This window comes from Salarias fasciatus (assembly GCF_902148845.1).
Source record: "Salarias fasciatus chromosome 23 unlocalized genomic scaffold, fSalaFa1.1 super_scaffold_20, whole genome shotgun sequence".
In the NCBI taxonomy this organism is placed as follows: Eukaryota; Metazoa; Chordata; class Actinopteri; order Blenniiformes; family Blenniidae; genus Salarias; species Salarias fasciatus.
The window spans coordinates 7806452-7829081 of record NW_021941230.1 but is presented as its reverse complement, the minus strand read 5'-3'; the positions used below and the strand labels follow the sequence as shown (position 1 = coordinate 7829081).

The 22630-nt window shown below is 46.5% G+C and overlaps 1 protein-coding gene across 1 annotated transcript in view; it reads left to right on the top strand.

Annotated features, from left to right (window-relative positions):
• LOC115383624 (potassium voltage-gated channel subfamily H member 7-like) overlaps positions 1 to 22630 on the top strand; it is a 54218-nt gene that overhangs the window by 16427 nt on the left and 15161 nt on the right. The window contains exons 3-6 of the mRNA XM_030085756.1: positions 4592 to 4747; positions 12129 to 12608; positions 17024 to 17238; positions 20205 to 20630. Coding sequence (XP_029941616.1) covers positions 4592 to 4747; positions 12129 to 12608; positions 17024 to 17238; positions 20205 to 20630 — 1277 coding nt within the window. The remainder of the gene's footprint in view (positions 1 to 4591; positions 4748 to 12128; positions 12609 to 17023; positions 17239 to 20204; positions 20631 to 22630) is intronic.

Genomic DNA, 22630 nt, shown 5'->3' with positions numbered 1-22630 from the left:
TGGAATTAGTTTCAACCTTCTTGCGTCATGATATTTTTCTGCTTTCTTGGCTGCGTTGTTTGGTTTACAGTGATTTCTGCATCGCGCCGCCTGCCTTTCTTGCAGCAGTCGCTGCGGTTTGCGTGGATGATTGGCAGTCCGGTGTTTATCATCCACTCTCACCTTGCCAGAGTTTTGAGATTCTTCGCCTCTCACTCGAAGCCCGACTCAGCACTCTTCCCCGTCATCCTCGGAGGATTAGAGCGGCAAAAAAGAACAGATTTTGTTTTTCTGTCTTCGGTCCGTCCATCCATGACTGAGAGATGTGAGTCGGGGAGGGAGATTTGCTGACTGCTGCAGTTTCTCGTCTCTCTCAAAAGTTGGAGGAGTGATTGTGGGGAGACGGCGCCTGATGTGTCACGTTAGGATGCTTCCAGTGCATCTCTATAAATATTCAGGCCTTTTAATAATCCTCTGACTGGAGTTGTTCTGGGGAGAATTTCAAAGGTGCTTTCTCTCGTTTCCAGTGAACACTGTGCTAATTAATGCTTCGGGCAGGCAGTGAGTGTGTGTGTGTGTGTGTGTTTGTGTGTGTGCTTGACCCTCCTCTCAGGCAGGATGTGCATGCAGACGGCCAGAAATTTGCATGAGTGCCAGCAGCCGCGGGATCACGTCAGGTGGTCTTCCGGCAGAGCTGGCATGAAATGGAACAGTGGGAAATGGGTGAGATCCAAATTTCAGGTCACACACAAAGACGCAAATGTGAAAGTAATAGGGAAAGTAGATCCACTCAGGTCTTTTTAATGTGCTTAAAAGCATATTTCAAGATTGACATCGATTGCTTTTATTTGTTTTTCAATGGATATCAGCGTGAGCATCCCTCCACGTGAGCAGCTGAATGTGTTTTACCTTCACTGTGGTCCCACCAAGGTGGAAGCACCTGCTGTCGACAAGCCCTTTGCTTGTTCCTCCAACGTGGTACAAACAATTCCCACCTGGCCACGGCATCTGGAAAATTTCCATGATGCGAGGAAACGCAGAAATGTGCGTTCAGAGTCTAAAATTAAAAGAAAAAATAAGTTGTGAACAGTGAAAACTGTCAGACGAAGAAGAATAAAGCGCAACGGCAGGTCATTAAACAGAGGGGTTCGTCAATAAGCACAGCAGCAGGCCACGTCGCTAAGTGGAAAGTCAGTTCGCGGAGTTCCATGTTGTTTAGCGCAGGGGCGGATTCGGTAACCATGGCAACAGGTGGCTCGTCGTGGTTGCAAGTCCGCAGATTAACAAGAGTCGAAGCAATGAAGTTTAACAGTGGTTTGTGTAAGAACGGGTTAACAGAACAGTGTTTCAAAAAGCTGCACATTTAGCAGCATCTTCGACAAAGCAGGAATATTTTCACCTCATAGTGGTCGAATGCAGCTGCAGCAGGTTCAGCAGAGCGATCAGGACAAACGGCTGAAAGCCACAAAATTAGCTTTCAAAAGTGTCAAACTGCAGAGGATTGAACCTTTCAAATATGTTCAAGGACCACAGGAAGAAAAAAGGCTCATTCTGAAAAGTCTTTTTCTATTTCTGATTTCGAAACCTTGAAAGATCAACGGTTCCTGCTTTGTAAAGAGCAAAAGGAGCATACAAGACCTTCGCTATTCTGTGCAATCGCTTTGAGGTTTGAAACTTCTTGAAATTCAGCATACCTGTCCAAACACCCTGCTCAGGTGATCAGATGTCTTCTGGAGACTAAATCTGGGGACAAAATTGTCACAAGTGGCTGAAAAGTTTCTTGTCCCTGTGTCTGAACCAAGCACCCCCACCCGCTTTTTTAAATTCAAATTTATTTGAATAGTGTGTGTGCTTCAAAACTCAATAAACGTTTCCACGGGGCGCCACACAAATTGGTGGAATAGTTTTATTTTATTATTTTTAAGAGGGTCTCAAACCTCGTTCTCAATCCGCCAAAAACAAGTCAGACCATTACGCTTTCTAGAACATAATACTTAGCTCCTATGAATTATAGATGTCTGTTGGATTCCACATGGCTTATTTTTAGCGTACACACACGCACATACACACACACACACACACTCGCAGATTGCTTTACAGAGCTGAGGTCACGTCCCTGCGCGCAGAGGTCACGCCTACAGGTCTTTAGGGCGCGGATTTATTTGCACGCACTCAACCTTCGCTTTGATTGCGATGCATCGAATTTAGCCATCGTCTTGGAAGACTTTGGAAGATCAACTGTGTGTGTGTGTGTGTTTGTGCACAGTGGCGTAATCCTCTGCATGAGAGCAGGCATAAAAGCTCAACAGGGTCTCGGCATCGCACCTGTGTTTGCATGGCCAATTGAGTTTGCATAAGTGTGGCTGGGTAGCTCCATGCAAATGTCTTAGAGTGTGTGTGTTTGTGTGTGTGTGCACTTGCAAGCACGTGGCCGTGAAACTCAATACCGAAGAGGATCAAGTGATCCGAGAGCAAAGTGGAGAAAAAAAAAACAAAAAAAAAACTCCCATCTGTGACTTTAAAATTGAGGAACGACTCCAGCGCTCCGCCTTTCACTGCCACTGATAAATGTCGAGTTTCCAAAGTCACCTCTCGGTAAGCCGGCCGTGATTGGACGTAAATAAAGAAAATGGAGTTGCATTCAACGTGGACGGACTCATTCAGCTGCACCGATAAAATGCTGCTCTCCTCTGATGTTTCATATAAGCAGAGAAACTGAAACTGTCACAATTAGAAGGAGCTTGAAAGTTTGTTTTTGTTTTTAACTTTTTTTAATGAAGTAAAACTGCTGATTGCTAAAAATGGCAAAAATCTCCAAAAAGTAGTAAAACACTTCAGTACTGAGGGGAGGCCACTTGAATTTTTTTAGTGATGTGTGGATTATGGAAGCTTCTTTACTGTGATTCTGGGGCATTTTGGGATTTTTTAATTTTTTTTTATTATTGTTTATTCTTTTAAACTGTTGGATCACTCTCAAGTGGCATTTCTTAATTCTGACAGGGGGAAAAAAAAAAACCCCTGCTTTGTAGAAACATCTTCAAGTCATTCTGTTCCAGCGACAAATTGAACTAATATCCAACTTGGCACGGCAAGTTTTACTCTCCGTGAAAGGGCCTCGCTTGTTTCCATGGCAACGCACACGATCATTTTAGTTTGCAAATGAAGCGAGTCAAATAACGAGGCTCCCGTCACTGTCGCTGCTGCCGTTTGTGTTTCAGTGATGCTCTCGAAGGCGTCCGAGAGTTTTCTGTGAAACGGAAAGTTGTGGATGTGTAATCAAAGCCGTCCACATCAAGAGAGAGCTAAACATTTAGACCGACCGCCGTGTCCAGAGGGCTTTCCCTCCAGCTTGCATCGCACGCTCCTTGGGAGTGAAGACGTGGCCGCCCCGCCCTCCCGCCTCCGTCGTCCTCCGTCTGACGGCGATGGATGGTCCGGCTCCGCTCTCCGTGACACTGATGTACTATTAGGGCCAGCGTGCTGCTTAGCCCAGCGGAATGAGGACTCCCCGAAGCATAAATCAAACCCCGGGGCCGGCGAGGGAGCTGCCGCCCAACGCCACTCAACGGGCGGGGAGAGCCGACCGACGCCGGGATTCCACGGCCGTCCGGTGGCTCCGGTGTGTGTGTGTGTAAGAGTGAGGATGGAGTGTTTCAGTGCTCCTGGAGAAGAAGAGATGCTGTGGGCTGGATGCCTGCTGAGGGAACTATAAATAGCCTGGTGGTGACAGCAGGACTCGGAGCTTCAGCTTCCTCAGATATTGAACATACGCGGCTGTTTTAATGGTCTTGTAGCCTCACGTTGTCCAATCTGAGGCCGAGGAGTCGTGTTTAGTTTTGTTTGACTCGTTTGGCTCTTGTCTCTCTTGACCGTCTCATCTCCTGCCTGATGAATTTGGCAGTGCCGCCTCAAATTTACCTCCCGCTGCGGAGCCAGCGCTCATAATTGGCTTTTAAAAAGCGAGAGCAGTTCATTTATTTCTCCTTGTGGCAGAAAATCCCGGGAACGCTCGGGCTGGCTTTGTTATTCATGTGACATTTTGGATCTCCTGTCATCTGCGCGGCCAGGATGTGCAAGTAATTTGATAAGGTATTACTGATTACACACTGCCGACACGTCTTAAACGGATGTCGGCAGTGTGTTTGACTGCGCCGTGCAGGACGGACACGGGGCATGTCTGCATCTATGAAATCATTGCACTCCAGAGGCTTTCCTCTCTGTGGGCCTCTTGACCTTTTTACCCTGGTTTCTGCACACACAGCTTTATCTGGGATAAGATGTTTGAATGTCAAAGAGTGCGAATGCAAAGCTCCAGGGCCACGCCGCACTTGCGTCTGCAAAGCCGTCATGTTACCGTTACTCCTGCCTTCAACGGACCAAAGGAGTCCTGAGCCTGACTGATCTGGGTCAGGATCTGCGGAAATTGAAAGGCATTGACTGAACCAACACCGAAATCTGTCGATCTCCAGAGGTCGTGCAGCAGTAACTGAAGGAATGTTGCGCATCAGCAAGAAGGAGCGGCTTCTTGTAAACCTAAGAAGACAACGGTGTTGATAAATGGATGAATGAAAATGTAAACTGTAACTGAAGCTGTTTTTTTTGCGCCTTGTAGGTTCAAACTTCCTGTGCGCCACCCACATCATCCCGGTGAAGAACGAAGAGGGCGTGGTCATGATGTTCATCCTGAACTTCGACTACATCCTGGAGGAAGGCAGCAGCGACTCTCTGGAGAGACTCAACCACACCTCCCCTTCCAAAGCCGACCAGCGTGAGTCGAGACCCGAGCCAGCCCCGCGCCGAGGCGACGACTGCTACTCTCATTGCCAAGTCTTGCACAAACCCGGTTGGAATCTGTGGGATTCCTGTATTCTATAACATGTTGCACTGACCTCCAGGAAAAGGAGCAGAGCAGACACCCATGACCTTTTCCGTCTAACCTTTTCCCATTTTCTCATCATTTGCTGCCTCTACCTTTCCTCCGGTGTCTTAGAAGTCGGACGTGACCGTCGTATCAATACTGCAGTCATTCCTTCCTACAAGGAAAAGCTGTATTGGTCTTCCACTACATGACAGCTGCAGTTCTGCAGTTTAATTGAAACAGCAGTTCCTTTAGGAACCATGAAGCCTGTTTTCTGGCTTTAGCTGTTCTTGTCCTCGCCGAGGCGCCGTGAGTGAATCCATCAGCATTAGGCCGGTTTACACAGCGGTAGGAAGCCTTTTCGGAGCTCAAGTACGACGCAAATTATCCAGGAGCGTGTGATCCGTCGCAGCGCTCGCGAAGATCCGCCGCTTATACGTTACATCCGTGCACGCCGCCGTTATCGCGAGCGCAGGAATTCCCTGGCAGACGTCTCCTTTGGCATGTTGACACCGGCGTTTAGCAGACACTGATGCGTCCGCCTGCTATCGTCTCAAAGGTCTGGCCCAATTATAGCTCTGCCGCCTGCCAGGGCGGCCTGACGGACCGGCGGAGCAGCGCCGCCGATGACTCCTCTTCCCAGAGCTGTCGGCGTAATGGCACATGATGCCGTTTCCCTGCGGTGCTCTCCAGCGCAATCTCCATGCCCCCCCCCTCTGAGTCCCCCTGCCTCCACGTCGTGCGGGTGACATATAAAGCCGCAGCGTGGAGGAGCAGAGGTCACCTCCAGATGACTGTAATTGGATGAGGCTCCCTAACAGGCTGAGCGGCCTCACGGGGCCGAGCGCTGGAAAAGAGTCGGCCTGCGTGGATTGACTGCAGAAGCAAGTGTTTTCTGTCGGAGGGAGCGAACGTGAAAGGCGTTCACCCGCTCATATCGGCTGTATGAACTGACTCAGGCTCGTCTGGCAGCGTTAGTTAGCAAGGCGATTAAAGAAATGCGAACTTTGAGATGACCTGCTGCGGAAGACCGCAGGTCCTCAGTATTAGTCTTCATTGATCACCTTTAAAAACCAAGCAATGTGTTATTATTAACATAAAACCGTGAGGATGCAGTCATGAAGTTTCATCGCTTCCATTTGTCGATCTTTTGTCATATTTAGCTCTTCTACAGATTTTTAATGTTCTTTTAAGCAATCATGATTTATTTTCACTAGTTAAGCCGCTGTGCTTCTTTTTTTCTACTTTTTCAAATGGTTTTTCACTTCATTAACCGTATTACCAACAGTTTGATCTTTCTGATTTTTTCGGCTTTAAACCATTTCAACCCTCTTGTCGTCATTTAGCCAGAGAAATTATTATTTTTTCTGAATTTTCTGAAAGTTTCTGAGAGACGTCATGGAGGGTCCAACGGGCCACAGCTTGCAGAAACGTCAAACAGGCAGGAGATCGAACAGCCGTCACTGGAACAGAAGACCATCTGTCCTGCGAGCTAAAATTCTTGTAAATTCTTGTCCAGATCTCAACCAAATCGAGCACAGTTCCCTTCGTAAAAGCCGGTGAATCCAGTCTTTATGTTTGAGATGAGTCTGCCACTTCTGCAGCGGGAGCTTAGCCTGAGCTGAAGGACAATCCCCTGAAGAAGCACGTCTCTCGAGTCCTATCTGAATATCTAAGTAGAGGGAATCTGCTTGCGAGCGTTAAGACTTGCTTACAAGGTCAAGTTGAAGCGTTGGGCACGGTCTCTGCGTCCGCCCGCCCGCCCTGACGCTACAGCAGCCAGTCGGCATTTCCTGGGCTCGTTCGTCCCCCCAGCTCTGAACGAGCCTGCGATTGCATTTTGTTTTGTTTTTTTCCGCCAGCAGCAGACGGACAGAGGTCGCAAATCACGAATATCTCTGCATAATTTACAAGAACATCCCGACTGAACACACTGCTACAGATGTAAATGGAAGAAGCTGGAGCCTGTTGTGTTGCTATTCTGAGGGCAGAGCTGCGAAGCGTGTGCAGAAGGTGTGATACCGGAGAGGTGATCTGTGCGCCGCATTATCTCGGCGCTCTCCGGGGAATGCATTAGGCGCTCGCTGCTTATCAGCTGTCAGTCTGGGAGCATCCGTCACTTCTGGAGCGACTGTGTGTTCACGTGGCGTGTAGTAATACAAAACTTCCTCCACTCGTGAAGCGGATTGTCAGTGGAACATAATGAGCAGGGATTGAAAGGAAAAAAAGACACAAATCAAAGGGGTGGAAAGCTTCAGATGAGCATGAGAGTGGCAGCCGTTAAGATCTGACACTAAAAACATTTGGAATCGGGCTGTCTGGGATTTTGCCAAACCTGAAATGAATCCGACAGCCTCGCCGTTCTTAATCCAGGTTCATGCTGACGGTAGTGTCCACGATGGTGAAGCGGTGTTTATATATATGTATGATTTTAATCCAAGAAAAAAGAAGAGACGGAGATTTGGGACTAATCACTTTTGTGTCTGACTCCCAAATTAATTATAATGAACGTCTGAGGAGCTGCTGAACGTCTTGTGAGGTGTTTTTAATGGGGAAGCGGAGCTGTTTCTCGCCTCTTTAAGGACTCTGTGTACCTTTATCCTCACTAAGTGGGATTGCCCACCAGTGACATATTTCAGGAATTAAGCAGCTCATTCCGTGAATGGGGCCCCAGACCACAGCTCTTCTTTAAACACATCGTCTATACTGGGCATCGAGATTCCCCACTCTTTATTTCTTCATTTTACTCACACTTTCCGAGCCCACTTTCATTTTTTTTTTTTTTTTTTTTCTTTTGGTGGGAGTGATTCAGTGTGCATAGTATTTAATAATTCAGGGCAAATAGTGCAGTCAGCAGAGAGAAAACTTTAGCTAGGTAGTGTCAGACTCTGTGCTCTTCTACTTTCTTGCAGTTTATTGAATACAAGACATTTGGCAGTGGAATTTACTGAGAAAAGTATAGAAGTTGCCAAAGCTAGAACAATTATTAAGAAGCGTAAATGTTAATTTTTGGGGTTACAAGCTGGATTCATCCTGCAGGATCCAAGAGTTTGGTTACAAAACCGTTGTCTCCAACTTTCACTTTCACTACTGCTTGACAAACCCAACTTCAAAAGCAACGACAGGTCCCCCTTTGAAAATGAGACCCTGGGTCTCAGTGGGGCCCTCCTGTATAAATAAGGGTTAAATACAATAAAATGAAAAATTACCAGTTTTTTGTTTCATCTCATGTTAAAAGTCATTTCTTAACATTAAACACTGAAATCAGGAGTTCAAATCAAATGGAAAAAAGAAAACAAGAAATAACCACCTACTAAAAAAAAAATGCTGTTTATAATGAGAATAATGAATAAAATCCTTTGGACCATGGTTGAAATTCAGCAGTATCTTTGAAAATTTTACTCCCATGATCTACTTCTGTTTTCATCCTGATAGGAAGACCTTGCTGTGTTGTTTCCAGCTTTCTGCTGAACCCACAGCTTGACTTCCAGGTGGAGATAGTCTGTGTAGTGAATAATGCCAGAGTTATTTCCCTCTCCAAGGCACAATAGAATTTGGTAGAGACCTTCTGTTCCGGGTCATCAGGCTCCTGTCGTGAAAACTACTCATCTGCGAACACCAGAGAAGAACAATGATACCTTCATGTGCATCTGGGAATGCTGAGACCTGCTGTTGTTTCACTGGGAGATTGAGATTGCTTTGATTTTTCTTTTGCCTGCGGCAGGGATGCAGTGGAACAATGAAGATGTCTCACAACAACCTGAGAAACAGTTCACACTTTTCATAATACGCCCAGCAGAAAGCGGGATGCAGTTTAAAGGAGGTGCATGAACATAAAAGCACCCGTCCTAAAGCATGTTAAAGCTTGTCAGTCAAACCCACAGGAAAAACATGACCACACCGTGAACCCAGCTAAATCCTTTCTTCCTTCACAAGTAGAAGGAAAAGCAGTTGTAGAAATTACATCTCAATGCACATGATGACTTTAGAAATGATAAACTCTGATTTGACCTACTTTTACCACATGCTTTGTGTAGGTTTGATTGTGCAGTTATGAATTGATCGACTATCACTGGGCTGGTGTGTTGCTTGCTTGGTTGCTTGCTTGGCTGGTAGGTTCATCAGTTGGTTGGTTCCTTAGTTTTTCAGCTCAATGTGTTTTTTTGGGCAATTCGGAGGATCCATTAGCTGTTTGGTTGCTTGCTTGTTTGGTCAGTCCGTGTTTTAATTTTTTGTAATGAGGATACTTGTTCAGTTGGAGCATTTGTCAATTCATTTGGGAGATTTCCTTTGGAACGTGTAAAAATAGCTTGGTTATGTTTTGTTTTTTTTCCCCCCTGAATCGGTTTTTCATTGGTTGCGAAAACATTTGAGAGTACAGATGTTTCCCAACTTAAACTCTTGTAAAGTTCAGTATTTGATGTGTCTGAGTCTGAACGTGACTTTCGCCAAACCCTCAGGAAGGGACAAATCGGCCATTCTGATTTTAGATTCCCACTGAAAAGCACGTCATCCTCTCTAGTTGTCGCCCTTAGGTGCTGCCACACTTTGCTAACAGCTGCCTAATGAGGGGAAAAAAAAAAACACACCATGAAAATCAGAAAGATCTGAGTACTGCCAGCTCCGGCTCGTTGCAATCATCCTGTCATTACTCCTTCTAATAAACGAGAGAGGACACAGCGGAAATATCCGCGTTATTCTCCAGAGCTGGTGCATAATCGGAGGTCTGGGAGCGCAGGTAAACAGCCACGGAGCACGCACATCCACCCAGGAGCGCGTTTAGCCGTTAGCACCGCGCTTTCATCTTTGTTCCGGGTTTAACGTCGGCAAAAAAACAAGTCTGAAATGAGAAGTCACACGAAGCAAAACAAGCTCCCATGACATGTGAATCACGCTGGCCTGGCACAGACATTTCTCTCCCCGCCGAGAGGATCTGAAGCCCTAATTAATATTCAATGCAAATATTACTATCTAGTATCATAGCAACACGGGCCGGTGCGCGTCCAGTGGCTGTGCAGAGCTGCTGCTGGGGAGGAGAGCCTCGCTGCGAGGGCACGTAAAGCCTTCTCCAAGCCTCCCTGTTAACCACAGCCAAGCTGTGCTCTCCGTGCACACACCGACTCACACTCACACACCAAAACTGAGTTATGAGTTAATTAAAAGATTTGTGGGCTATAATGTATGCTTATCCTCCAGGCGCAGTAATTAGACGCCGTGCTCCGAGCCTGCGCCGCCATTCATTATTGTGTGAAGGTGTCAGTTCTTTAACAGTGGCGACCCGCGATTGACTGCACCGTTACGCGCTAAAAATGTCAGAGTTGCCGTGTTGCGGCGGCGCGATCGCAGGGAAAAGGGCGGGAATCGATGGAGCCTGCCGGTGCGGGATGAGCCCCAGCCCGGGGAATCGGCCGCCGGGTTTGCGATCAGCAGTTTGAGCCATCACAGCAGGGATGAAGCAGAGTTTTTGTTTGCGACTGCTGCACGGACGAGCGTGCCGGCTCAACTTAATTTCATCTGGGCGATAGATGAAGCCTCGCTCAGTCGCACTGCAGTGCTGATTTGAGCTTCACAACCAGCTCTCAGCCTCCAAATTGAATGCAAATGCTTGTTTCTGACGTCGTCGGAGATTTAATTTAACCACGGCACGCTGACCCAAACAGACGCTCAGCATTGTGTCTAAAATTAGTTTCCATCCCTTTCTCGCTCTCTCCCTCCTTCCTGTCAGTCTTCCTCCAGTAAAAAAGGAATCGTCGAGGAAGATAAAGACGCAGGCTGCTGCAGCTCAAACGCTCCCTCTGTTTTTTAATTTACCACGTTTTGTGTGGCTGAGCACGTCTCGAACGATTTCGCTCTTTGCAGATAGCGGCAGAGTGCTGCTCAGAGTTACTGTCACTGCTGGCAGAAGAATTTCATCCCAAATTGCCGATTCAGTAGAATGCAAAAAAAAAGCTCAAAGATGGATTTAGATGAGGATTCATTTCTGGACACTTGAAAGCACTTTCCTGACTCTGGTTTAAAGCCGCCCTGGTCATTTTCCCCCCCTTTTTGATTCCTGTAAATTCTCCAGTACCGCAGACAGCAAAACGGCCTTTGACAACATTGAAAGCTGAAGCGTGGAATTGTGACTGTTTTCTGATCACCGTGCAGGATTAGCCGTATTTATTTGGTGTCGCCAGCTTCCTCTCCGCTCTGAAGCTTTTCCAAGGCGCTTGGCTGCCAAGCGCGTCGTGGCGGCAGCATCCTGACACGTATGGCATATGTTCAGGCAGCTAAATGATTCACGACATGAAGGCCACAGTTTGCCGTCTTACATGTGACATCCTGCGAGCGTGACTGCTTGTCTCGTGACATGTTTGCACATAACATACGACGCCGCAGCACGAGTATTTGTGATTTCTGCATGCGTGGGTACATTGCCATGAGAATAGACGCAGCATATATAGATATATAATATCAGCTTCATGAGGTTTCTCAGCTCTTTCCTGCATTACACCAACTTCTAATGTGACAGGGTACAATTTGGACAAAAAAAAAAAAAAAAAAAAAAAATCACTCATTTACAGGACCAATTCTTCCACGAAGTTCTACAGTTATTTCAGCAAATGTCCTCCACCCTCTGAATAATTGAAGGAAACTGAAGATTGAACAGATGCCTGAGGCAGAACAGGCATTTGTTTTGATCTACTAGGATTTTTTTCCTTCGTTCTTTCTTTTCTTTTTTTTGTAAGATAGCTGCTCTGATGGGCTTTTTCAGCTCTGTTGGTGAGTTAGTGTGAGACGTCCAACAGGGATGCTGAAGATGACCAGCAAGGGTCTATTACAAACACAGTGAAAAGCCAGTGCGAGGTCAGAGGACGGCCGGCGTGTTTTAACAACACACGATCTTCACTGGAAACTATCCACTGACTCACAATTCATCAGTCATTCTTCAAAAGGCATCAGCTTTCACTAAAGTCTCACTTAAAATAGTTCCTGCTAACATCTCAAGGAGCCCACATACTGACATTTTCATGTCTTCGTGAGTTTAATAAGAACCAAAGATTTAACTTAAATTGTAAAAGTGACTCAAAACCAACCAGGCCCTGTTCACAAGAGTACTGTTGGTTGTTGAAACTGTTGGTTTCCATACAATAGCTGCATGAAAACATTGAAGAATCTTCAGTATTAAAACATTAAAAGTGGAGTTTAATGTACACAGAACACTCCAACATCTGCTTTATTTGCTTTTCTTGTCAATATTCAATTGTTCAACACTTTCTGACAGTATTCCTCACTCTTCCTCCTCCGTCAGGAAAAGGAAGATTCTTCCGCTTCCGCTTCCCGGCTCTTCCGCTGCTGGGCATCAGCAAGCAGTCCCTGCCCCAGGAGGACCCCGACGCCGTCATGGTAGACTCCCCTCGCCATAGCGATGGCTCGGTGGCCACGCGGGACTACCAGCTCCCCGCCACCCGCGAGAGCTGCAGCCCCTCCTACGCCAACGACACCCGCGCCCTCATCGGCCCCAGCCACTGCTCCACCCCCGTGTCGGGGCCTCTGGACCACTCGTCGCCCAAAGGCCCGTGGGACCGGGCCTACCCGGACCAGGGGGTGGTGGCGCAGACGCAGCAGAGCCAGGAGGACACGCTGATAGCGGCGCCGTCGATCCCGGGCCTCACGCCGACCGCCTCCAGAGAGAGTATGTGCAGCATACGCAGAGCTTCGTCCGTGCACGACATGGAGGGCTTCGGGTCAAACTCCAAGATGCCGTTCAGGGACCGACATGCCAGTGAAGGTAGGAGACCAAGCAGCAGCTGGGAGTTTTTCTTCCTTGATGTTGCAGCACAGTCGGCCTGAAACCCAGTAGAGGATGTGAAATGTTCCCAACTCTATTTATATGCAATGCAAATATTGTTGCGAATTTCTTGCAATTGTAATATGGACATGGACCATCAGATATTACACGCACACGACTGAACTGGAGTTTTTCAACACTCTCTGCATTCATGCCCTGGAAATTGAAAGTAAAAGAATATCATATATTAAAATAAATTGTGATCAACCGCAATTGATTTGCAGAAATCCTACAATCCTACAGAGTATAAATGAAAGAGCACCATCATCTGCATAAGAGTTTATCTGTATTTTAGATTAGATTTTTATGGCAGACTTCCTCAATATTTTTGTATATGTCACCTGATATACAGCTCCACATATCGAGCAGAAACACTGCTCGTAATGAGGTTACATATCGATTACGAACCACCTTGCGGTGGCGAAATGAGAGAGATATGATGAACCACTCTCTTAATCAGCATTATAGAGAGTCACTACCCAAACTCTGCGTGATGGATCTTCCTCGGAGTCCAGATCACTCATTAGCCTTTTGGCCCCCATTTGGTTGGAGGGAAAAGTGCCCCAGACTGGCCTGGTTTCTTCCCGGCCAATCAGTCCTCCCCCGTCTCCTTATCTCCAATGCTCATTCAAACAGCTCCCTGTGGCTGACACAGTAATATGTCTCCTTCACAGTAATGAATTGTTCACGGGGACACTAGTGGGGGTTTAATGCCAGACCCCATTAATCACCATAGGAAAGAGAAAAAAAAATCCTTTCTCATCCACACTCCTCGTTCCCCCCCCCCCCCCCCTCTCTCTCTCTCTGCTGCCATCATAGACAATGGTCGCAATATCAAAGGTAACCGAGATGCAGCGTGCTGCATCCTCAACTCGCATGTCTACTGGATGTGTTTCACTCAGAGTCTGCTTGCTGCATGAGTTTCCCCACATGGGATGTATGTTGAATGCCTTAATGGATTGACTGATGAGTGTGCTTGCGAGTTCTTGGGCAGGAGCCTGCTTGCAGAGACTGGCACAGCACTAAATGCCTGTATCTGGGTGTACACGACCCGCCTGACCCCAGCCGGTCACACGGGGGAAGGCTCTGTTATAAACAGGAACAAGGAAAGCACACTGACCTCTGCACGCGCCTGCATGAAGCAACACATTAAATCTCTCCACTGCCTGTTTTCATTGAAGAAAATCAATGAAGCCGCACAAAATGAAGCCTCCCACTGTCTGTAACCTCGGTTTTCTTCTGTGCGACCTCTGGATCCCTGTTGCCATCTCTTAGTGAATGAAAAGACACCATTCAGCTGCTTGGTTTGTTTGTTTTTTCCCCTGATGAGATACAGTAGAAGCATGCTAGCTTGTACTATGAGCGCTCACTGTTTTCCCAGTTTGATGCTTTGATTTTTGAAATGTTGAGCTTCCTATCAGTGTGGATTGGATATCTTCACTTCCTCATTTCTCGTCGATTTACTAACCGAGATGCCACCCTTCTTTGTTACTAATCATGCTGTAGCAGCTATGCTTACATTGACACTAAATCGCTGCCAGTATAAAAAAGTCCCTTTGTTGCCGCTGTCATTCACCCTTGTAACTAATTGAATTCCACTCAGCATTTCATCTCCTCGTGGATTCTGCTCACCTGCCTTTGGTACCTGCTACGCTAATTCTGGTCCTCCTCGTAGTGTTTACCACCTGGCACCTCAAGTGTCTTTACTGTCTCTGGTGCCAGAAGCATCATTGGTGCCTTGATTGCTGAGACGTATTTTAGCGTCTGACGTTTGTTGAGGTGCTGAGTAAGATGCTTTTCTGCACCGTCTGGGATGGGATATCTCTGGTATTGGAAACCTCTGTTATTGGGACTGAGTTTGGAGGCGATTATGTTTCCTGAGGTGCTATAAAACAGTCACTTCCTGCCTCTGGTTGTGAAACTGGCTTGGGGCCTCTTGCTGCTGGAGGCCTTGTTGATGCCTCTGGTGTTGCGTCCCTCTCTGGTACCACTCATCTCCCTTTCGTAGCGGAAGACAGTCGTTGTCTCCAGATGTGATGGGATGCATAAGCCACTTATTTTTTTAATTGTTAGCCACTTTTCTGGCACTGGTAGATTCTCTGAGACCTTCCGTACTGCATGTTCTCAAGCTGCCGTCGGTACCTTGACTGCATTGCTGTGTCCAGCAGTCCGAGTCAGTTGTTGTTCTAGCAATTAAAGTCACGGTGATGCCCCCGACAAAGCAAGCCACTGGCTGTCTGTGGTACTGAAATCTGTGTTATTGTCTCTGATACCACATGCAATGTTACTGTTTCTGGTTCTGGAAGCCCTTTTGCAGTTTCTGGCAGTAGAAGTTACTTCTCTACCGGCAACCTCTTTCCTATCTCTGGCGGCGCAGCTGCCTCTCGATCACACTGAATGGAAGATATTAATGGGTTGTAGCACTTAAGGCTATTTAGCTGTCTCCAGTGCAAGACGCAGCATTGACGTCTGCTTCTGTAAGCGAAAGAAAGCCCAGACAAAAAGATTTCTAAACAATCCTATAAAAGCCTTGCCTCACACTTCATCCCTTTTCCCTCTTTTAGCCTTGAACTACCGTTGCCTTTTTTGAAACCAGTCTTTGAATAATTTGTGTCTGGGAAGGTTTCATTATTTAAGCCACGACTAATGGAAAGAAAGGCAGCGAGGTGGAAAACTTTGATTAATCTGATTATTCTGAAGAAATTATGTATATGGTGTAACCTTTTCCTTGTAATGGTATAAATGTGCCTCCTGTAGTCATATTTCATTTAACGCTTAAACAACTTGTCATGATGATCATTATTAGGACGCTCATTTAGACGACCGTGGTGTCGGCAAAGTGAAGATGTACGTGCAGTGAATTAGATGCATGACACACAGGGAAGCGGCAGAAACAGAGTAATGATCAGTGTTCAGTATAAAAGTGACAATGTTGCATGTTTTTCCACAGATCACCTCAGTTCCAGTGCAGTCCTTTGCATCAGTGATGACTGAAACATGACAATAATTCAAACTTTGCCTTCACAGGAGAAGAAGAAATGTTTTTACTTCCCAAATGTTTCACCAGCATCATATTTGTATACTTATTTGCCTTTTAATTTATATGAAAGCAGTAAATGAAATGTTACTTTTCAAGCAGAACACTTTGCTTTGTTGTTGATATTTCAGCTCTTTTAAGATCATTTAATCTTTTACATTTTTTCAACAATTAATGTTTTGTTTTTTTATTTGCATCATCTTGGAGAGGAATATTTTCTTCATGGAACCGTTTATTATCTATAATTTGCCTTCTTATTTTTTTTCTTTATGTGTGCATGTGTGGGATGTTTTGTTTTTTTTTTTTTGTTTTTTTTAATCCACACTGCTTTGATGGTGAACGCAACGTTTCACAGAGTTTTCAATGGGAAGTGCAGCTCAGCTGAAGTTGTTTGTATTCCTGAGTACTGACGCTCCAATCCCAGCAGCACCCCCTCCATAACCCCACTCTCCCCTTTCCCTCCTGTTTCTTCTTCTTCTTCTTCTCTCCTGGTTTGCTAGTGTCTCGCTCCTGGATGGCTGGGGGTATGGCTTTGGCTTTTTTACTTTTTCTTTTCAGCTGTTTTTTTTTATTTTTTCTCTTCATTTTTTTGTCTGACCGCTCTGATGTATTCTGACTTTGGCATGTACTGAAGCTGCGCATGCAAATCAGAACCCTTCATCCTCAGCTGTCTGTTTCCCCGTCCTTCACTTTCAGTCACTGGTCTGTCAAAAGAGGGTTGTGGGAGATGAACCCAACCTGATTCAGCAGTCGTCTGTTTTCCACTTTTTTCCCCCACATGCTAGTTCGTGTAGTGGTGTCACATGTTTCCAAATGCATCCACCAGATAGCAGAAGGCTAATGGGCTAGTTTTTTTTTTTACTTGTAGCGTAGGATGAGGGAACGTTTAAGTGAATTCTGCACCGTCCGATTGAAAGCCGGCCGCACCAACAGCGTGAAGTCGCATTCTTCGATCGTGCATCGAGTCATTCTTTTCTTTTGCCAGCGGTGTTCTCCATTATCCTTTAATGAGAAACTTTGAAAGGCCCGTTCATCCTAGACGGGTCAATCAGAGGCTGGGCAGTTTGTATTTCAGTATCTGTTGTATCCTCAGTGTTGTGTTGTGTTTTGGTTGAACCCATTCCAAAAGTGCGGGTCACCCCATGCTCACTACCCATGTCACGGCAATCACAGACGAACACTACACTGTTCTCCGATGTTCACAACCCACGGCGTCTGTTCAGATCAACAGCAGCCCACCGTCCCCCCCTCCCCCTATCGAATAACCCCACGCCAACGCCGAGCCGTGACCACCCTCCCTCTCCGCCTTGTTCGCCAGGCCCGCTGAGCCAGATCAAGTCCAGCCTTCTGGGCTCCACGTCTGACTCCAACCTCAACAAGTACAGCACCATCAACAAGATCCCGCTCATCACGCTCAACTTCTCCGAGGCCAACAACGAGAAGAAGTGCCCGTCGCCCCCCTCGTCCGAGAAGACCATCATCGCCCCGAAGGTCAAAGACCGCACGCACAACGTCACGGACAAGGTCACACAGGTGAGAGCTCCTCCAAACACCGTTAATACGGGTCTCAGTGTGAAGGCACATGTTGCCGAGAGTCTAAGCATCTTCCGACGCTAGATCCTGTCCTCGACAAATTACTGCAAATGTGCAATCTGCTGGATTTGATTGAAATGCTGAAAATTGTGAAGCGGAGGACACAGGAAGTTGCAGACAAATCCCAAATTCTAATCCCAAACTATACTTAGCTACAGTCCAATGTGTCCAGGCTTTGGGACCAACGCTAGTCGCACAAATAACACATTACACTTCCAGTTCGAAACAAACGGCAAGACAAGGCTTTACAGTTGTGGAAGATCGATGAAGCGACTGATGGCGCCTCCTAAAATTAGAGCGCAGATGAAAGCCCTGAAGGGCCGAACGCTCTTTACGTCTTCAGCTATTAATAATGTATTTGTTGACGGTGTGAGGTGCAGACAGACGAAGGCAGACATTCGGAGTGCAGTCGTTGTTCAATCAAATCAAGACTCGCTCCGGCTGAACGGCCCGTGAAGTCACTGGTTCTTCTCGACACGTCGACGTGCGCTCGGAAAGCTTCGACATGATTAATTGAAGAGCAGCGGCAGATGTGTCTATCACCTGATAATCAGAGATAGTCTTACAACTTCCAGACGCCGTCCAGAGCAGACCGTGGCTCTAGAGTTACCTACAAGGTTAGAGGTCATTCTCACCTTTCCGCCTCATAAGCAGACCGGGGGTCGGTCAGGTAATGGATTCAGAGGGAGTTGATTGAGGCTTCCATGAACCTCTGACCAAGTCTCAGTTTTGCATTTTGCCCATTAAACAGTGTAACAGATAGAGGGCACAGAAATTGACTCCCGTTGGCGCTCAGAGGCAACTTCAGGGGAGAAAGATCCTCAGCTGGATCTCCAGGATGAAACTGAGACGAGCAATTCAATCAGAACTGAAGTCAGATGAAGCATCAAAGACTTCAGTGAAGATACTTTTGCTGCTAGATTACAGAGAACCGGTTGCGGTGATGAGTTATGGTCCCTTTAAAGTCTGACTGTGCTTCTGTAGTTAATGTCTCAAATGCCACTGTTCGAAAAAGAAAAGCTGTCTTTTTTGTGTCTGGTTGAATTCAGTGACTAAAGCAGGTTAAAAAAGAAAGAAAATCCATCATCGCTCCGGTCTAGCAGTGTCACTGTTCTTCAGTTCAGTTAGCGCTCATCCCCTTTAACTTCGAGCTCCCTCTAGTTCTCACACCACCGTCTTCATTAACCTTTCGCTGGCTGCGTTGTCACAGTGTTGTCTTCTTGTTCCCAAGTGGAACAATAATTGCGCTGTCTGGAAGTTAGCTGTCCAATTAAATCCATGTTTCTGTGGACACACTGGAAGCCCCCCCCCCCCCCCCCCCCCCTTCTTCCCAGCTCCTTCTATAACGGAGCATATGGCGCTCTGCACACGGCCATGTTGGGGCTCGGCTTATGTGACGCTGTTTGACATTGAAATGAAACCATGATGGAGATGAGACTGTATTACAGTGCTGTGGAGCTTTGGGGTCTGGAAACAGTTCTCCAGACACCTGACTGTGAAAAACACCACAGCAGATGTCTCGGAAGGAACTCAAAGCTCCTTGGAGTTGGTTTGAAGCGTGGATCAAGGCTCCTGAACGCTCGCCGCCGCCCTCGGCTGCCTCACAGTTTCCACCGGCAGATGGAGGGTTCAGCCAGGAAGCTGCTCCAGTCACAAACTTGGAACCGGCCTCCTGTTCGTGACATTTGGAGCGTCTCTTGGCCACGAAAGCGTAAGATGTCTGACGGCGACCGTCGGTGTCTTGGTGTTGACTTCTTTGGCTCGTCTGAGGGAAAACGTGGACCCATGGTGGCCGTTGGAAACATGAAACAACACTGAGCTCTTATAAATAATACCAAAAGAATGAGAGAACTGATTTGCATACATCTCAACCCAAAGCCAAACAAGGCAGGAGCTTTCCGTTCCGCGAGAGAGAGCTCGTTTGCACCAAATGCACGGCGCTACAGTACACAGGTTAAATAATTAAGATGAGATCTTTTATTTAGCAACAGATTGGCTACAAGACGCTAATCTAGAACTGTCGCTCAGACAGCCAATCGACTCCTCACAGGCTTCCCAGCAGGCCGAGGGGTGGAGGATCCATGCTTGCTGGGAGCTGCTGGTGTTTATTAAGAGTGTGTTTGTCCAAGACTGCTAATCTCAAAGCATCTTGCCAGTTCTTCTTGTTCGTTTTTTCTTTGCATTTCTGCTTAAAGTTCTTTATGATGAGAAAAATTCATTCCTCCCCACTGAAGCGTTGAACGCCTGGATGAATAGAACTGCCTGTGTCTGTAATTACCTCCAAAATCTGGAGACTCTCATCCTAAATGGTCCATGACGCTGCTGTGATACTGATGGTCAAAGCTATTAGGGAATCTATGGTACCTGCAATAACAGAGACAGTGATCGTGACAGGCAGGCTCCACGGGGTGGATAATGCCCCCATTTCATACATCTTTAATTTTATCGTCCTGTTGTTTGTCCATTTCCTGTTCCGACGAGCAGTTAAAAGATATTCCTGTCGCAATAAAACCCGCTGATTCCCGTTGTGATCTTAAACCTCGGCCCGGTTATGAATCCATGAGCGGAAAGCCAACCCATGCAGGTGGGATGGAGCCGTCTCATTGCTGTTTTTCCTCTGAGTGTGTCGTTGTAGTTGACATTACGTGAGAAGCATTGTCGTCCTGTGCTTCACATATGAATAATTCACTTGTTCAGGCCTCAAGTATACTGCCTATTCGAAGTCAGTTATCCTGTACAGTACGGTACAGTTTGTTAAATCACAAACAATGAAACAAATCAAACCTTTAATGTAGCTTTGAAAGAGTTTAGACACTGAGCAGGAAGGAGCGCTTGCCTCTGCTTCATGATTGATTGTGATTTCATGAAGTTTGCAGATCGTCAGTGTTTAACTTCTTCGTCTTCAGGTTCTCTCTCTGGGCGCCGACGTGCTGCCGGAGTACAAGCTCCAGACGCCTCGCATCGACAAGTGGACCATCCTCCACTACAGCCCCTTCAAGGCGGTGTGGGACTGGCTCATCCTGCTGCTGGTCATCTACACCGCCATCTTCACGCCCTACTCCGCCGCCTTCCTGCTCAACGACATCGAGGAGCAGCGGCGCCGGGAGTGCGGCTACTCGTGCTCGCCGCTCAACGTGGTGGACCTGATCGTGGACATCATGTTCATCGTGGACATCCTCATCAACTTCAGGACCACGTACGTCAACGCCAACGAGGAGGTGGTGAGCCACCCGGCCAAGATCGCCATCCACTACTTCAAAGGCTGGTTCCTGATCGACATGGTGGCCGCCATACCGTTCGACCTCCTCATCTTCGGTTCAGGATCTGACGAGGTAAGACGGGCGGCCATCTTTCCTGAACAGTTCCAGGAGTATGTTTGATCCCTGACACTCTTTAAATCTGAGCACCAAGACTTTTACACCGAAAGCTGGTTCTCTCAGATGCTTCAAATACCAGAATCCACCAGGCCAGACTCTTTCAGCCACACATCAAAACATCCGACCCTTCCCGAGTCGTCGAGCGTCACGTTGACGGGTTAATTTGCCAAGCGGCGGAGAAATCGGCCTCGCCGTCCTCGCGTCACGCCGTGAGCTGACAGCTCTGGCCGTAGTGTTTTGGGACCGCTTAGACTCCTAAACCAATCTGACGCCGGGCTGTCACATCTGCTTCCCTCCGCTCGCTTCTCATCAGAGCCAGACCCAGCAGCCCCCGGGCAATCCAGATCAGTTAAAGAGGTCTCAGCCTCCCCGGACCGCCCTGCCTGAGAGGAAGCGCGGCGGCGGCGGCGGCGGCGGCAGCTTAGGAAGTCATCTGCTGATGGCGGCGAGCCGTTTAGAGAACAGAGGACACTGGTGTCAAAGTGGAAATACTGCGTTTCTCTGAAGCGTTCGCGTCACTGATTGACTTCCAGGCCGTCACCAGACGACAGTTAAATGACCTGTAAATAGCCTGCAGCCTCTTAAGTCACTGGTTCTCAAAATGTGTTGCGGGGGCCTTTCGGGGGGCACCAAGAAACTCCAGGCGGGGTCAGGTTGAGGACTGATTTTTTTTTTTCCCAGATAATTTCTTCAAATATGTCTTGATTTAAAAAAAAAAAGAAAAAAAAAAGCAGTGCACTGCAAATTAAGACCGATACAAATATCTGATGTGGCCGATATTTACCGATATCGAAATTGACTTGAAGACAAGCTTCTATGATGATTTTCTATATTTAAAACCATGTAAACACTAAATATGAAAATGTAATTCATCTCTTTATTTTCCAAAACTTCACATACAAAATTAAAAAAAACAAACAAAAGCACTTTAATAAGTTAGTTTATGGATAACTTTAATACTTTTAACAAGTTCCTCCATGAAATTTCAGTTTAACTTGAAAAAAAATTTCATCTAAAACCACAAATCGAAATAATTTGATAAGGTTTTATAAATTTCAGTCGGTAGATATTTGTGGAATTGACAAAATGAGAAATAAATCAAAAGACGTCCTGACTACATTCTCACTGATCAGACTTATTGATAAAAGACACTGTAGTCTGTCACTTAAAACGTAATCATTATTTTGTATTAGTGAAACAAATAAGGACAACTGGAAAAAAACAAAAATTTTGCTTCGGAGGAAGCAACCCACAAAGTTGGTATTGATGATTTTCACAATTTTTTTCATATTCTTCAACAGAATCCACAAACTAACAACAGGCACTTTTTTTTTTTATGACATCGTATTTTGCACCAAAGAACATTGTGAGAGACGGCCCCATATTTAAATTGATCTTTCGTGTTTCATCTTGTTCAGGCTTCCTGACATTTCTCTTTAAATTTATACTTTTTCTGTTCGTTTGTACAAACATTTCAACACTGATTCACACAAATGAACTTCACTTACAGTTCACGTGGATTACTAATGCACAGAGCTGATCGGCCTGGCACGTTTCATTAGCTTCCATTTTTCCTTCTGAATGCAGAATATGATCCGCATTTTGTTGAGCATTAAATCACTTCTTCCGCGTTGTGTCATCCGTCACCCTGACATCCTCCATAGATCACTCCTCAGACAAACAGCAGCATTAAAAAACCTCCTTCCTTCAGTTTTATTCTTTGTTTTATTTAGTTTCTTTGTTATTGTGCGATATAAAGTAGTGTGAAGTTGAGTCGGCACGTCGCAGCCATGTTGGTGCTGGAGTCGACGGCAGGCGGAGGGAACGGCGCAGACGCGAGAACACACCGTCAGGACCACAAAAAAGTCCTATTTTTGTCTCGTCAAGTCGCTGACACGCACTGAAAATAACACATCCATGTACAGTTTTAGCTCCCGTCTTGAAGGCGTGTTATT